Source organism: Salarias fasciatus, chromosome 11 (genome assembly GCF_902148845.1).
Source record: "Salarias fasciatus chromosome 11, fSalaFa1.1, whole genome shotgun sequence".
Lineage (NCBI taxonomy): Eukaryota > Metazoa > Chordata > Actinopteri > Blenniiformes > Blenniidae > Salarias > Salarias fasciatus.
The window spans coordinates 11422647-11439277 of record NC_043755.1 but is presented as its reverse complement, the minus strand read 5'-3'; the positions used below and the strand labels follow the sequence as shown (position 1 = coordinate 11439277).

Below are 16631 nucleotides of genomic sequence, written 5' to 3'. Positions count from 1 at the left end.
CATAGATATCTAGACAAATATCTAGACACGCGTGCACTTACCGAAAATATATCTGTATATATGACATATCTGGCGACACCGGGCTGTCGTGGAGGAGAGGCGTGAGCGGACCATGATGAAATACTGGTGAAACTAATGAGTTTTTGGACGATTAAAGCCGTTTTAGGAGCGGCTACACATAGCCCCGTCTGCTAACAGTATAGGGATGTGTGCCGCTCAATTTTGGATCTAAATTTCTCCCGAAGCACTGTTCGGATCAGAAAAGCATTCGGGGTCAGTTCTACTTCATTCTATAAACAACGTGAAAGCGGACCAATCACAGCCTTCGACGTTCACGTCACCACGCATCGCCACGACACGTTGTTAGGATTTTTGGGAGGTGCGCGTCAAGCCTAGCGCAGGCGCTGTGTAGGGTGCTAGGTACACGGCATAGGAACGGCGTTGCTGCGACGGGGAAGCATACTGAGGCCTTAGAGGGCATCCTATCAGTGAAGTATCACTTCTGTAAGAGAGGCAGCACTTATTGCACAACAGAGATTATTAGAACACAACAAGAGGCAGAGAGATTTCCAAGGTTGCAGAAGAAATGCTGAAAGCATGTAATTTTCCCTTTGAACCTTTTCGCATTCAGAGATTGTAATTTATAATGATGCTCATAATGACGTATGACTGTTGACAAAATTAATTTATTACTCAAGTCAACTTTTATTCATCAACCACTTTAAAACAAATTGCAGTGGTGGCAAACTGCCATCCTGGTCCACAGCCACGTCACCTCCCGCCTCGACTACTGCAACTCACTCCTCATTGGTGTCCCCCACAAATCCCTCCATAAGCTCCAACTGGTCCAAAACTCAGCAGCTCGCATCATCATCAAAACCCTTTCCTCTCACCACATCACCCCCGTCCTCCAGCAGCTTCATTGGCTCCCTGTCAAAGTCCGGATCATTTTCAAGATACTTCTTTTTATATTTAAAGCCATCCACAATCGAATCTCTTTCTCAGTTCAAATCCGGACTGAAAACCCATCTGTTTCAGTCTGCCTATCATTTGTAACTTCAATTTTTCTTTTCTTTTAACTCGTTTTGTTATCTTGTCAGTTGTTTCATTTATCTGTAATGTATAATGTCCTTTTGTAAAGCGACCTTGAGTGTCAAGAAAGGCGCTATGAAATAAAATGTAATATTATTATTAAATGGCTGAGCATCAACCCAAAAAACAGGTGTGCAATAAAATATAATAAAACATGAAAACCATGGCGACTCCAAAAACAGGAGCAGAGTCTCAAACTGGGTTAAAAGCCAAAGAGACCACTCATTTGCAGATTTGCAGTGTGCGTGTGCGCATGTGCGTGTGCGTGTGTGTGTGTGTGTGTGTGTGTGTGTGTGTAATGGAACCTCAATTAAGTAAGTGTTCTCACAGTGGACATTTCATTTTGACAAAACTTCCTTTTCTACAGAGTTTCACAATCCATCACATAATGAAGCATGTTAGAAAACAACAACCCCCACAAAAAAAAAATCTAGCTAGTTGAAATTGGCTTATCTTGCAGTGACAGAAAACAGATTGTTGTCTTTTTGTCAAGTAAAAAAGCATTTGGTATTTTTTTGCATTACTTTGTAAATGTGTGGTTAATGTCTCTCAACTTCCTCAAACGTTGTTGCACCAAAAGAACAAAAATAGAAAAAAGGAGGAGAGGAACAGTGACTCCACAGTGGAAACTCACCACTGATCATTGTGAAGAGCCGAGAGAAGGAACGGTCTTACAGAAAAGGGTAAATAATAAGCTTTACCATCTTTACATAACTCTAAACAACATATTTAAAGATATCTTATTATCACAGATTCTTTTGACTGTGCTTAGAAACATAACTGAAGTGACCTGTTGACAGACATAAAGGATTAGAGACTGTTGTGAGACGGTCCTCATGTGCAATGATGGAACAGCAACATGCAACATCCTGTATGTGTTTTGTCAAGAGTTGACTTTCCCTTGATTGAATTTCTACGTGTGTTTGTTGGTATTTTGTACTACAGTTTGGTTCTGTGGAGCTTCAGGGCACTAAAGCAGGATGTTTGTCCTCATCTGGGCAACTCTGCTTCTCTGTGCCAGAGACAGCACTGCCAACACTGGTGAGCATTCACTTCTTTGTTTATCCACTGAATTTCAGTCATGTTTTTCTTGCAAGCATCTGTATGGAAGCTTTAGTTTTCTTCAGAGAAGGAAAATATTACATTGCTATAACAGAACGAGTTTACAATAGTCCTCTTGTTAAAAAGAGCACATGTAAAAAGTACTGTACTCAGAAGCTACCGGAAGCATTAGTTTGTTTTTAAGCATTAGTTTGTTTTTAAGCATGTGACTGGATGGTCAGTAGAAGCCATATGCTTTAATTAAACATCAAGAATTAAAGCACAGACAAAATTCTAAGCCAATGAACATGTTTTAAACTTATGTAGGTGAAGTACATTTCTAAAAGAATGTATCTGCTGACTACGGAAATGCAGATTAAAGCAACCATTTCAATGGGAACAAATATAAATCAAATTTAGCCTTTTTTAGCTTCTAATGTTAATGATTATGTGTAGCTAACCAAATACATGTTGTAAGAAAAAAATCATCTCAAACTAATGTTTTTATTGAACTTGACATGTAAATGTTCACAGCCAGTGTGGGAAACAGCAGGTAAACCTTTGGACTGAATTACTGGTCCACTCTGCTTTGGCAGAAATGAACAACAACAACTAAACAATTTTCTGTAGATGCAGATCTGACTCGCACAATGGTCATGAGGAAATCTGGATCACTGCTTTTAACAAAACTATTTCAGTTCAGCAATATTCATGGGATGTCTCTTTCTCGCTCTTTTAAATTCATCCATTCTCAACAGGACTGAGCTCAGGACTCTGATCCACTCTACAAGGCATATTTTGTTCAGGTTATGTTGATTTGCTTCTGTGCTTTGGGTTGTCCACTTGTTTCATCTCTGTGAATTCCTCTGTAACATTCTTCCATTACTTATTCTGGTTTAATGTTTTGCTTTTCATAGATTTGCCCGAAAAGATATGATCATGTGTTAATGACTTCTGTCAGTCTTTAGCTGATATTCTCTGGTTTTTCTTCCCCTCATTGAGCATTCTGTGCTACACAGGAGAACCACTCCTTGGCAGAGCAGCAACTGTGAACTGTGTCCATATATAGACATTTATATATAGATATTTGTCTTACCAGCTTTAATTGTTACTTCCATAATACTTTACAGCACATTAATCACAGAAGAAGTGCTTTTGTTTGGGCAGGGTAGCTCTAACCAATATCTCTAATATTGTCACATAAATAAAACTATTTGTTGGTTGAGTCTTTACTGATGAGCTCTGAGAGAAGGATTTAAATTAGGGATTCACATACTTCATACTTCCACCTTGTATTGTGAACTTTTATGAGCTGTGTTCAATGAAGACATGAAAATATAAAACTGAGTATTAATTCAAGAAAAGAATGCACTTTTGTTGAGATGACATTGTTTTGTGACCAATTCATGCAGAAATCCCAGCAGTCTCAACAGCAGAATATTTTTTCCTGGTGAATGTACCAAAACATTTGAAATATGTTTCTTCCACTGCTGGTTTCCAATTTCTTAGCTCGGTTTATGAAATGTGCAACACTTAGAATGTTTTTGTTGTTGCAAAAACTCAAACACCTGCAAGAGTCTTAGAAAAGATATAGAATCTTATACATGATCCCTTATTAGATGAGTAGTTAAAGTCATCTATTTGTCTGTTTTTCATTAACAGGTACATCTGTGGGACTACGGCAAACCTGTGATAGAAGTTTCTGTATCGCTCTCCCTGAAGAATTAACAGCAGAAGCCGGGCTCTGTGTGGTGATACCATGTTTTTTCACTGCAGGCTTTACTGCCAGACATGCAGTTTGGTACCAATGTCAGGAGACTAAAGACAGATGTGGGGACGTAGACATAATATTCCACACTAACAATAACAACCGAAAAGGTCAGCCTGGGTTCAGAGGTCGAGTGTCACTTTTGGAGCCTGATGTGAGGCAGAGAATCTGCAGCATCGTGATCAATGACCTGAAGGAGTCTGATTCTGGAGCTTATCAGTTCAGAGTCATTGGGACCAGGGACTCTGATAGATATCAATTCCTTCAAAAAGTACTGATCTCTGTTAAAGGTATGAAAACTCCAGCAAACACAAATGAATCCTAAAAATTCAGTCTTGTGTATTAACATCCTCATCCACTACATTCTAGATCAACAGATTTTACATTACATGAAATAATTCTGACAATTGTTGAACTCTCTGTGCCAAAATACTCTTTGATGTTGAGACTTGAATTCATTTCAACAATGTGTTTCCTTCAGGTCTCAGTCAGAAGCCCACCGTGGAGATTCCTCCACTGACAGAAGGACGAGAGGCCACGCTGACCTGCACCGCTCCTGGTCTCTGCTCTGGATCTGCTCCTGAGTTCCTCTGGACCTGGAGCGGAGCAGGAGGGAGCATCTCAGGAAACATCACCACTCTGACTGACCGCCTGAATGCCATCGCAAACAGATACAGTTCAACTCTGACCTTCAACCCCTCCGCTGAACACCACGGTACCAATATAACCTGTACGGTCCGGCTCACAGATGACAGAACCACAGAGGAGACTGTGACTTTGAATGTTTCCTGTGAGTAACCTCTGACCGAAGATGTTTAGTTGATGATATTGTGAACGGCCTTGAATGAAAGTGTGGTAAAACTTTCTCTCACAGATGTGAAGGATCTCAGAATCATTGGAGAGACAGCTGTGAAGGAGCACGAGACGCTGAATTTGACTTGCAGCGTTGACAGTTTCCCTCCATCACGGATCACATGGATTAAACTTTCTGACCTTTTCCTGCAAAATGGAACAGAAACTGTTGTGCAGAACGACACTTCAGCTGAACTTCTGAATGAGACAGAAACCTCTGAGCAGGAAGACGGCGATAAGAACTCCCTCATCATTTCTGATGTGACAGCAGGAGATTCTGGACAATACATTTGCAACGCAGAGCATCTCGACCAGACCCTCACAAAAGAAATAAATGTGACAGTGAAATGTGAGTACTTTACATTTTTTGATTATTCTTATTTTTATGTTACTGTTTTAAGTTCTTAAAGGGCATTCCAGTCAGTCTGAGAAGCCTCTGATTCCCTTTTATTTAAATATATACTGCATATAGCATACCAGTTTAGGATCAAGGCAGATTATGAAAGATGAAGAGAATGGCGCCCTCAAGTGGCAGCATGTTATAAAAGCATCACTTTTGGGCAAATCACTCATCACTTAATGCAAAAAACAGGAACTCTTGTCATTAGTTTGATCTACAAATTTGGCAGGTTCCTTATTTTATCTAATCTAGAAATCTATAAAGAGTCACATATATACTTACTGTACACACAGCTATATTTATACATTATTTTTAATTAGTGCTTTACTTTTTTAACAAAAAAATTAATCACTTACAATCTTAACAACTAGAAGCTAGATGTAGTTTATATTTCCGTGTCAGGGACGTCGGAGCTGCTTCTTATGTTGGGCAAAAGGCCAAAGGCCATTTCCTAGAATACTTCGTTACATGCTTTGCATGATTAGAGTAATCTCAGAATCAGGTACAGCCAGGTTTTTCGTGATAGTCGTCCAAACATCCAGGGAAGGTCAAAAGGCACTAATAATGCTATAATGATCAACCAGGTGAAGCAGGTTGAGAAGGTGGATGAATGGATGGTTGTATCTACAGTGGAATTGTGTGCTTTATCATTGGCTTTTTTTTAAGTTTTTCTCTTTGGGCTGACTTAATCAGTAAATTCTGCTCCACAGACAGAAGAAATCCCCAGATGGCAGGTAGCACAGCAGTCAATGATGGAGACGTTCTGAACCTGACCTGCAGTGCAGACAGTTTCCCTCCGTCTCTTATTATTTGGACCAAACTTGGTTTCAACACAACCCTGCAAACTGACTCTGGATCAGCCTCACTTGTCATTCCCAACGTGACTGCAGAGGATTCTGGACAGTACGTCTGTACAGCGGTATATCTGGACTCAGCAGCCACTGAATATGCCGATGTGACCGTGACATGTAAGTCAACACAACTAAAGATGAGTGAATGTGACATTTGTGTTCATCAGCTGATTAAAACTTCCTGCCGCTGTTTACAGACATCCATAAGAGCTCCGGATGTGAGCTTCGATCAGATGTTCTGACCTGTGTGTGTATCAGTGAAGGCTTTCCTTTACCCACCATCAAATGGCCGACGTTGAACAGTCACACAGAGTACTCCATCATGACGACCGTGTCAAACCACACAGTCAACAGTACTGTCACCCTCTCTCTAAAAACCGAGGGCAACACAACTGTTGAATGTGTCAGCGGAAATGAAAATGGGGAACTAAAAAAAACCCTCCCCGTTGAGAAGAAGCTGTCCGGAAAAGAAGGTAAGTGTTCTGAGCCTCAGCACTTCTTCTTTAAAGCTCAGTATGAGAGCCAGTGCAGTGCTGTATCTCTTCACTGTGTGATCAGAAAGCAGGTTATTGCATGTGGAGCTACATTAACTGACAGGATTCAATCCCCTGACTGCAGATCCGTCCATTCAGGAAGTTGTTTCATTGGAAGTCATCGTTGCCTTCTTGATTGGTGTTCTCCTCTCAGCAATCATTTCCTTCTTATTCATAAAATGTTACAGGTAAACCTGAACATTCAATAAATGATGTTTTATTTGTGAGCAGTGGTTTTATGTGTCTGTAAATTTAAACTATTTTTTATAGAAGAAAACAGAAGACTTCTGCAAATGCGGATGAGACCGTGGAACTTGTGACAAACAACAACAATCCATTGGTAATTTGCGTCAATTTGTACATCATGAAAAAAAAACCAAAACAAAACAAGAATTTCCGTGCAGGGATGTCACTAATATGAGACAGTCATTAATGTCAGGGCAGCTTGTTAACAGATCATCATACTGCTGAACGATCAGGAGAGCTGTTTTGGTTCATTTCTGTCAACAATGAGGAACCGATCATTTGCAAATAATGCGATTTGAAAAAAAAAAAAAAAGAAACAGAGAGAGATGTGTTTGAAAGGTCTGAGCAACAGCAGTTCTGCAGAGAACAACGATCCCAATATGAACACAGCACACAGAAAGTAGATTTAGGAGCTTTTTTTGAGCTTCTGTGTGAATCTCATCACCCTCCTTACACTTGACTGTATTACGGTCAGGCAGTGGAAGACGATCGTCCCTACGACCAGGAGGAAGCCCACGCTGGAACAGCGGCTGCAGAGAAAACCGCCGCTGAACTCGACAGCGAGTCAAAGGACGTGGAGTACGCCAACATCGACTTCTCTCTGCTAAAAAGAAAGACTCCTCTGGATGAAGCGAGGACAGATGAGAGCACGAAGACAGAGTACGCCGAAATCAAAAAAGAGGTAATAGAAGAAAGGGAGGATGACGGCAGGGAGGAAAGTGAAATGCTGGAGAGGGAAGAGGAAGTGGAGGCGAAGGAGGGAGAGGAGGAAGCAGCTGAGATGGAGGCGGTGTACTCCAATGTGAAGGAAGTCATGAATGAGATCTGAAGACCGTTTCACTTTGCTGCAGCCTCAGGCTCCCAGATTCCACCGGATAAGATAGATTCATATCATCAGCTGATGGTGGGTTGGACTTTTGATGAACCATTTGTACAGTTTCTACATCAGAACTGGGACCTTTTAACCACTGAACTGTGTTTAACGGAATAAAATCAGTCGAACGGGAGGAGATTGATATTCTAACCAGTCAACTAAGTGTGAACGGGTTGGTTCATGGAGTTTAGGCTGCTCTGCTTCACTGTATGACGCTTCTTTTCAGAACATGTCAGCATTTCCAGTAATATTCCAGCAAATTCAACTCAAAGATTAGTTTGTAAAGATACATTAATAGTTTGTAAAGACCAGTTATTTTTATATTATGCTTGAATTGTTTGGTATTTTTTTAGTCTTGCCTTAAAGATGTTTTTGGAGTTAGCTTGAAATGAAAAAGCTGTAGCGATGGGTTTATTATGGGATTATGTGGGAGGTCACTTTATGACGGGGGATTATAATAATCTCAGTTTCACAATCGATTTTCAGCTTTTGGTTTCAGCTTTGGCTTCATCATCTGAGACGGAAAAGTTAAAACTTAATAAAAAGGAATTTTAAACTTATTTTCTATCCAAACTTGGATTTTTCTAGCACTCTTCTCTCTGTGTTGTTGTTGACAAACCTTCCTGTGCTGTGACAATCTGTAAACACAGACTTCAAAGATTAATGTGAATAATGACACTTTTCTTGTCATAAAACACCTTTTCTGAATAGCCCAAAGGAGGCCTTGCTTTTGATTATTTCTGACTAAAACAAAACCTTTTTGCCATTTTTCAGAGTGTCAGGTACTTCGTTTGCAAAATACAGACAATAAATGAATTCTGATTCATTTTTAATCCTTTTATTGTCGATATTTTTATCTTGTGAAGTATTTAAAATAGCTCAGGGCTCATATAAGAAAACCCACAACATTATGAAGCCCAACATCTAGCAAAATTCTACTCGAATTCAAATCAAGTTATTTAGTTAAACCAGATAAAACTCAAATGCATTTCAAAAAGAAACTTTGGTGCTGAGCAGGTTTAATGGTTTACCATTATATCATACAAAGTATTTAATCGAGAGGTGTGTGTGTCTGTGTGTGAGTGGGGGGTGCAGAGTGGAGGGCGGCATCAAACACTGAGTTTGCATGTTCTCCCCATGCGAGTGTGAGTTTCCTCCAGTTTTAGCCTGCAGTCCAAAAACCTCCATGTGAGGTCAGTTAGTGAGCCTAAGGTGTGAAATTGAGTGGTTTGATTCTCTGTTTGTTATGTAACACAGCTTTTAAAGTTCTTTATATACAGCAGACTTTATATACATGTTATAAAAACTTGTCTTATGTCGCATTTTTGATATTTAGTTTAGGATGATAAACATTCTGTTACATTGTCAGCTGTTTTGGCACCTGATTTTAGTGGGTTTATCTTTTTTTTCTCAACATTTTAATGAGAATGTTTACATTTTATTATAGAAATACTGTATTAATCCCAGAGGGAAATTATTTTGTGCATTGCTCCACACAGAATAAATAGAAATAGAGTTGAATATCAAAAGGGACAGAATAAAAATGAAAAGAACTAATGAAAAACGAGTAATTTTAAATGTTTACATGGAGAATGCTTAAGATAAACTAATATAAGTACAGAAAAGATGAAATTAACCAAAACACAGCTAACACTATTTACAAGCGAGGCGTTATAGTGTTTTGACTAAAGGAATAACATTTCAGTCATTTTAACCATCTGATCTCTTTTCTATGCAGTTTGGCTTGTTATTGTGTTTTTTTTAGCTCCATGGTCAGCTTTTTTCCTTCTAGAAATGCTTTCTTTAAGTCTTTTTTAATTGAAGATATAAAGGTAATTTCGAAAATTATCTGGTCTGTTTAATAAAATAAAAAATAAGACAAAATGTTTATTTAGGTATAATTCATTGAGAGCTTCAGGGAGCCACTACAACAGGGTCACAGAATCATAGCTTGCCTTTCCAGAAGATAGATGGATGGATTGTGTGTGTGTGTGCGTGCGTGCGTGCGTGCGTGCGTGCGTGTAGTCCCAGTTCCAACTTCTGCAAATGAATGGACTCAGATGAGCAGTCTTACATTGACTGTTTGGTGTGGATGAGGAAATGAAATGCAGCGGCAGACGGCTCAGGACGCTGTTAGACAGAAGGAAAGTCTGGGTTCGGCGGGGAGGAAAGACAACCTGCCAATGAGCAGGTCAGACTGGTGGTGAGAAAAACTTCAGGGACAGATCTTTCAGGAAGTGAAAAATCAAAAGTTTCCCTCAGTTTTGTGTTTTTTTTTAAATTCTACAAAAATGTGTAGCTTCATATGTTATGCTTTTTTTTTTTTTCCAAAACCAATAATGGTGCACTCAGTCGAGGCTAAACCAAAAATCCTATTGTGTATGTATGAAAAAGAGGTCAAAATTTAACCCAACGGGAACAAACTGTACCTGAAAGTCTCCATGAAAAAATACATTTAGCTTTGTGTTTGTGTGTCAGGTCTGTGGTTTTGTTCTGTTTCTTCATATTTCAAAATGTATCCCGCACTCAAAGCTCGAGCTTCAACAATAGAAATGCATGTGGAGGTCAATGCACTTCTTCACCGCAAAGCGAATTGCTTCATCGGAGGATTGTGTGAAACACAAACACAACAGGTTAAAACAAATTTGATCAGTTTCAAATCCAGGAGTGTTGCTGTTGCTTTTTTTTTTCTTTACAGCAAGCAGAACAGACCACCTGCTGTTCAGTCTGGTAAATCTAACTTTCAATCTGTCTTCAATCTGAGGACGATGACCAGAGTTTATAACAACAACACAATTTTGATTTGAGAGAAATTCAGAGTTAGCAGGAAACAGCATAAAACACGTCCAAAAAACATGAACCATGCTTTGTGGAAGCTACTCTACCTCTATACTCTAAATTCCCTCCTTTTGTTTGGCACGTAATGTTTGCATGAATCATCTTTCAGACTCGGGACAACACGCACTTCTTGTGATTAAAATCGTAATATTGTTTTCTAAATTAAACGATAACTGAATTCAGGCAAACTCTGCAAGTGGCGCCAGTTGTTCTGAGTAGTAACTTAGAAATGAATGTGTGTCTGCTTTGTTCTTGAGATCTTGAGATGATGTTGTGTAAAAAGGAAGTTCACACCTCGACAGAAAAGTGTGAAGCGGTGTTAAAATTATTTATCACTGTGTTTCTGTGGAAACAGCTTGTACAAAAAGAGAAAAACAACAAGCATGAGAGCGCCGTAGTTAGCGCTCTTATCTCGTAGATCTGTGAGAAGGTTCAAACACTGGCTCGGCCTCTGCATGGGTTTCCTTCAGTTCAAAAACATGCATGTGAGGTTGATTCGTGACCCTAATTTGGTGTGAGTGTGAGTGTGAGTGTCTGTGTGTATGTGTGTGTGTTGGCCGTGTGATGGACTGGTGATCTGTCCAGGATGTACCCTGACACTACTCGTTTCTTTAAAGAAATGTAAAAGTTGAAGACAACTGGTTCCCTTTTTCAATGTTTTTCGAACCGAAGAAACCATTACAGTGCATGACAACACCATTTCCATGTCACAGTGTTTATGCTAGTTATGAATTCCACCCCGACAGAGTGCAATCAAACTGATGTTCGGACGTTTCAGATCTTCATGCAGCATCTGGCAAAGAGGAAACACTAGGTAGTGATGTGTAGAGAAGCTTCCTGGAAACTTATTGTAGCGCAAAGAGAAGTACAAGAGGAGGAGGAAGAGAAGAGCAGTCAGATCAGAATGCTCTGAGCAGAGAGCAGTGAGAGGCCACGGGACCAGGGGATCCACAGGGAAACAGGTAAAAACGCAACATTTGTAAATTAAATTCAGTGTTACATTAATGTTTTTAGAAAAAAACAATTAGAAAATGCATGTAGAAAGAAACGGTGTTTACTTATTGATATTATTGTTGAACTGAATTTACAAATATTGAATAATTCAGATAAGGCCTCTTTTTTTCTTCTTCTTCTTTCAAACAGAAATCACAAACTCCCTCAAACTGAAACATTTGGGGATTTTCTGTGAAGTCAGGTAAATTTAATGATGTAGATAAAAAGCTCATAACCTCCTGTAACAGCATCCGGTATTTAAATGAATCTGATGGACCGTGACGCCACTGCCTGCGCTGGTTTCATTAACCGTTCTTACAGTGTTTGCATTTTCTGTATCTGCTTTGGAACGTCAAGAGTTTGTCCTGTGGAAGAACGGACCGGCTGCTGGTCACCATGTTCCATTTCATCTGGGTGGCTCTGCTGCTGACCGTTGCAGGTAAAGGAGGAAACTTTTACAAATAATGCCTGACATATAGATTAAAGAGGTGTGTTTTAGTGTTTATTGAGCATTCTTTCATAATCTGAACATACTCTTTTGTTTTTGTTTCTGCATTGACAGAAACAAAACAGGGGAATGATGAAAAGTCCTGCTTGACTCTAAGTGACAGAAAACTAACAGCAGAGGCTGAACTCTGTGCTGTTGTACCGTGTTTGACTGGAGCGAATTCTGATGTCAGTGTAACATGGCATAAATCTGATCAACACTGTGACAAGACAGGAAACAAAGACAACACAAACAACTGCAGAATCATCATGAAAGACCTCTCCCAGCTGGACCGCGGATCATATCTGCTCAAAATCTCTGGTAAACTCACAAACCCTTCTAAAGCATCTCTGACTGACAGGCGCCGCCACCACAGACAGGACTGTTGGTCTGATTTTCAAACTCAACCTGTAGCTAAAACAACTTATCCTGTTATTTTTCATTCCAATCTGAAGCTTAAATCTATCTCTTTATCTTCTATCTGAGGTGTTTAGAGTTGATCCATTACTGCATTAGGTCATGAGTCACTTTTTAATATTGTTTGTTTTAACTGTCAGTTGTTGCCTCAAGTCTGAGTCCGGCGTTAGACTGAAACCTGCTGCTCTTTCTATATTTTTTTCTCCTTAGAGATCAGTCAGAAGCCCACAGTGGAGAGTTCTCTCCTGAGAGCAGGACACCACGCCACTCTGACCTGCACGGTCCTCGGCCTCAGCGATAAACCCGTTTCTAGTATCGACTGGACGTGGAGCGCTGCGGGAGGGAACATCTCAACCATCGAGGGAACCGACAATCCAGCTAAGACTGAGAATCTGACTGGCAAAGCACAGAGACACAACTCAACTCTGACCTTTAAGGCGACAGCTGAGCACCATGGAACAAATGTCACCTGTACAGTTAACTTCGGAGATGGCAGTACTGCAGAGGAGAACAAAACCCTCAGTGTCTCCTGTAAGTAGAACAAACCGTGCTTTACTCTATTTTGATCTCTTTGGAGGCACGAAATATTCGAGCCATTGTGGAAAATGTTCATCTGATCCTAAAATAACGACCTCCTGAAGGAGCTGTTCGGTTTCAAGTTTGCATGATCTTTCTGTTCTCTCGTGAGTTTTGTGGCTTCCTCAAACTTCCTCTGTGCTCGTCTGTATGCTTCCTATAGTCGCCATGTGATGGAACAATGCTGTCCAAGGGGAAATGACCTTATGCTGTGTGCCAGCAATGATAGTTTTCAGTAGCTGTTGACCTCATGGTCGGTGGACCGTTGATCGGTTCTGTTTAGTCCATCATGCATGGATGGAAGTCAGGTGCACGGCTGGTACTGGGACTCTCCTGTTACTCTGGATGCACTCAGTGAGGTTACCTCTCTCACGATCCATATATCGAACAGCATTGAATTTAACACTAGTTCTAGAAACAAATCAGTAAATGAGGCCTGTTATATAACTGCAAATATAATCTCAATTCTCTTTTCACTCTGTCAAACTGCTACCTTTAGCGTGAACATGATCCTGAGCTTTAGGTTCCAACTGAAGAGCAGCTCTGTTACTATTCCACTAACCTCCTGTTCACTAGAAGATGAGCTAACCTGGCCTTCCTAACGACCCGCCTTCTGCTGTCTGTGAGGAAGGCGATCTTCCTCCAACCTATCCTTCAATTTTGGACCATTATACTTCACTTCAGTCTCTCTGCTGTGTAGGGGCTTTTATTTTTTCATTCCCAGGTGTAACGGTGACGTTGATAAGCCTCGGCCTGCATCCCACCATTTGAGAACCCATCAGTAAATTCATTCATTCGTCCAGCTCTCATGGAGATCTCTCCAGAAAAAAGCACGAGACTCCAAATAATTCAACAAATTCATGAGTACATTTTTTTGTATTTGCAGCATTTTCAGGGATCCTGAACGCCTCTGCATGTCAGCGGCAGTCGGGCGTGCTGACCTGTGTGTGTGTCAGTGAGGGCTTTCCACTGCCCACCATCACATGGCCGCAGTTAGAGAAGCGTACAGACTACTCTGTACTGACCACCGTGTCCAACAACACTGTGAATAATACCGTCACCGTGTCTGAGAAAACAAACAGCCACGCAACCTTTCAGTGTGTCAGCAGTAATGGGGCGAACGAAGTCAGAAGAGATATCACAGTCACAGAATCTGAGGCACAACAAAAAGGTGAGTGTGTTCACACTGAGAAACAGCTGCTTCTATTTGGACGATTGTGGTTATTAACCCTCATCCTCACAGTTCCAGATCTTCTCGCAGAGCTGTGGAGGATTATAAAACAGCTGGAGGTCATCGTAGCGTTTTTGATTGGCTTACTGTTCGGGATAATATTTTCATCATTCCTCACATGTTTGGCAAGAAAATGTCGAAGGTACAGTTATAAGTTTCCATCCTGATTTATTTTCCTATTTACATCTAGGAATTACCTGGCCAACTTATTCTCTTTATTGACTTAATATATTTTAAGTGGGATTAGCTGTATCATCTAAATAAGGAAAATTCTCCCCAAAACCTTTTTGACTCATTTTATAATAATGTATTTAGTGTACCAGTAGTAAAGCCTCAACAGACAAATTTAATGTAAACCGTTTGTCTGTGAATGCAAAGAAATTCAGAACTTGTTAAAAAGCTTAGAAAAGCAGTGGTGTTTCATGGAAACACTGCAGCATTAACTATGAAGCACAACAGGTGGTAGTTTTGATTGCCTTATGAATAAACTGTGATTTAACAGACACATAATCAGTTTTAAAGCCACTAAATTAGTAATATTTTCCAGTTTATTTTTGCAGTTAAACATTATTTCTTGTTTATGTCGATGTTCACAGACAGAAGCTGAAGCCTGGCAGACTGACGGAGGACTTAGAGATGAACACCCACGCTGTTCAGGTATTCATTAGTTAAATCTATTTTTCTGACATTAGAGCAGGCTGTAGGTCAGTTTACACTGATTCAAGCACGTTATGATCAAGTATTATATTCGTTTTCATTTTTAACTGGAAATATTGCAACATGAAGGATGATCCTGAGTAGAGTGCCAATTTATTCTGAGCATAGAGGAAATCACAAAACTCACACAGATATTCACATTCTCTGTGTGGCATCGTGCAGATGGAAGTGTGTCACGCAGCTGAAGATGAAGGGACGGAGGAAGCTGGAATGATGGCTGCTGGGCCGTCGGCACCCGAGGGTGACGTGAGGCCCAAAGAGGTGGAGTACTCCCACATCGACTTCTCCCTGCTGAAGGCCAAGAATCCCGCGGAGGAAGATTCGACACAAGGCGCCACCGAGACGGAGTACGCTGAAATCAAAAAGGAAATAAGAGAGGAGGGGGAAGGCAATGATGGAGAAGGGAGTGAGGAGATGAGGGAGGACGAGCGGACCACAGAGGACGGAGGCGAGCAGGACACTCTCTATTCCAACGTGAAAGAAATAATGGATGAATGAAATGTGAGGACTGTGTACAGTGGCTGAGCTTCTCTTTAAACTATTAGTGAAGAAAGCAGAGTAAGACGTGCACGGTAAGAATTTTAGATGAGGATGGATGTAGTGCAGTGAGGCCTGAGGATATTGTATTCTTTGTCTCTTTTCTTCTAACTGGACACTCCATTGTCAAACCAATTCAATTTGAACAAAAGGTTGGAAAGGTATGGGAAGTCAAAATTGGACACAAGTGGCCTTGATTGCTTTGAGGTTGTCTGAAATATTCTGCAAAGATATTTGCATAAATCTTAGAATTGAGATCAGATTGGCTTCCTTTTGGTCTTTAAGGTTCCTGCTTTTGTATGTTGGCGAGTGGGTGGATCCACCAGTGTTTGGCTTCACTGTAATGCTTTTTTTAAATACAGCATTTCTTTCTGTGAATCTCCAAGTAGCAAAAAGTGAGAACTTTTTGTTGTTTCAGTTTAGTAAGCTCATCGTCAAGTTTATGATATGATGGTCAGCTCAAAAGAGCCACGAGAACTTAAGAAAATGGGATGGAATGAAGAGCAGCTTATTTTGTAAAAACACACAAATAAAAAAAAACTAAGAAAAAAGCTTTTTTTTTTTAGGATTGTTCAACAGAAAAAACCTGTGATGTGTTCAGATTTTTGGGTTCTGTATTATATTGACAGGAAGTTCACTTTTCTTCTTTTTTTGAGCAATAAAAGCGCTTTAACCATAAAAATCACATTTTTTTTCTGTCATGTGTTATGACAACCTTAATCTTTTTCAAACATGTGGCACTCAGCTCATTTTTACCTTTTATTAATTAATTATCTGAAACTTAAAGGTGCTGTAGGCAGGATTTTGCTAGTCAATGCAAATTTTTCTGTTTTCTTTGGATTAAATGTTAGAGTATCCATTGATAATCCTTTAGGAGTGTAGCATAATTGCACTACCGCAAGGGCGCAGCATTTCCATTTGTCTCTGTTCTGAGCTGAAAAGGAATCTCGACAGCTCCAGGTATCTTTGACCAATCAGAAGAGCCCATGAGGCTCTAACCATGATTAGTCGAGGGGTGTTCGTCGCACGTTCTTGTGGGAGGGGCTTAACTTGCATAAGGGAGTGATGTCAGAGAAAACAGGACAGGATTGGCTGTGCTGGGTTTCAAATCGCCATCTTAGATGGGTCAAATCGCCATCTTGCTTAGGTAACCCTAAGCAAATGGCGGAGATGCAGAA

At 40.3% G+C, this 16631-nt stretch overlaps 2 protein-coding genes across 4 annotated transcripts; both read left to right on the top strand.

The window, feature by feature from the left end:
• The first annotated feature begins 1711 nt into the window (after positions 1 to 1711).
• Positions 1712 to 8458, top strand: LOC115397386 (sialic acid-binding Ig-like lectin 10). Of its 2 annotated transcripts, none has more exons than XM_030103661.1 (10): positions 1712 to 1775; positions 2038 to 2133; positions 3910 to 4191; positions 4383 to 4691; positions 4776 to 5102; positions 5864 to 6121; positions 6202 to 6477; positions 6623 to 6725; positions 6808 to 6877; positions 7259 to 8458. In XM_030103661.1, exons 2-10 carry the CDS (start codon positions 2073 to 2075, stop codon positions 7610 to 7612), a joined length of 2040 nt encoding a protein of 679 aa, XP_029959521.1. In that variant the 5' UTR covers positions 1712 to 1775; positions 2038 to 2072; the 3' UTR covers positions 7613 to 8458. The 2 variants fall into 2 exon arrangements, with proteins under 2 accessions (XP_029959521.1, XP_029959520.1); XM_030103660.1 differs by having other exon boundaries at positions 3796 to 4191.
• Positions 8459 to 11383: 2925 nt separating this feature from the next.
• Positions 11384 to 16219, top strand: LOC115397387 (uncharacterized). Of its 2 annotated transcripts, XM_030103662.1 has the most exons (9): positions 11384 to 11457; positions 11639 to 11690; positions 11846 to 11927; positions 12051 to 12296; positions 12603 to 12923; positions 13855 to 14139; positions 14212 to 14341; positions 14796 to 14856; positions 15079 to 16219. In XM_030103662.1, the coding sequence occupies exons 3-9, from the start codon at positions 11885 to 11887 to the stop codon at positions 15412 to 15414; spliced, it is 1422 nt and encodes a 473-aa protein (XP_029959522.1). In that variant the 5' UTR covers positions 11384 to 11457; positions 11639 to 11690; positions 11846 to 11884; the 3' UTR covers positions 15415 to 16219. The 2 variants fall into 2 exon arrangements, with proteins under 2 accessions (XP_029959522.1, XP_029959523.1); XM_030103663.1 differs by lacking the exons at positions 11384 to 11457; positions 11639 to 11690 and having other exon boundaries at positions 11855 to 11927; positions 12206 to 12296; positions 15079 to 16218.
• Positions 16220 to 16631: the final 412 nt, after the last annotated feature.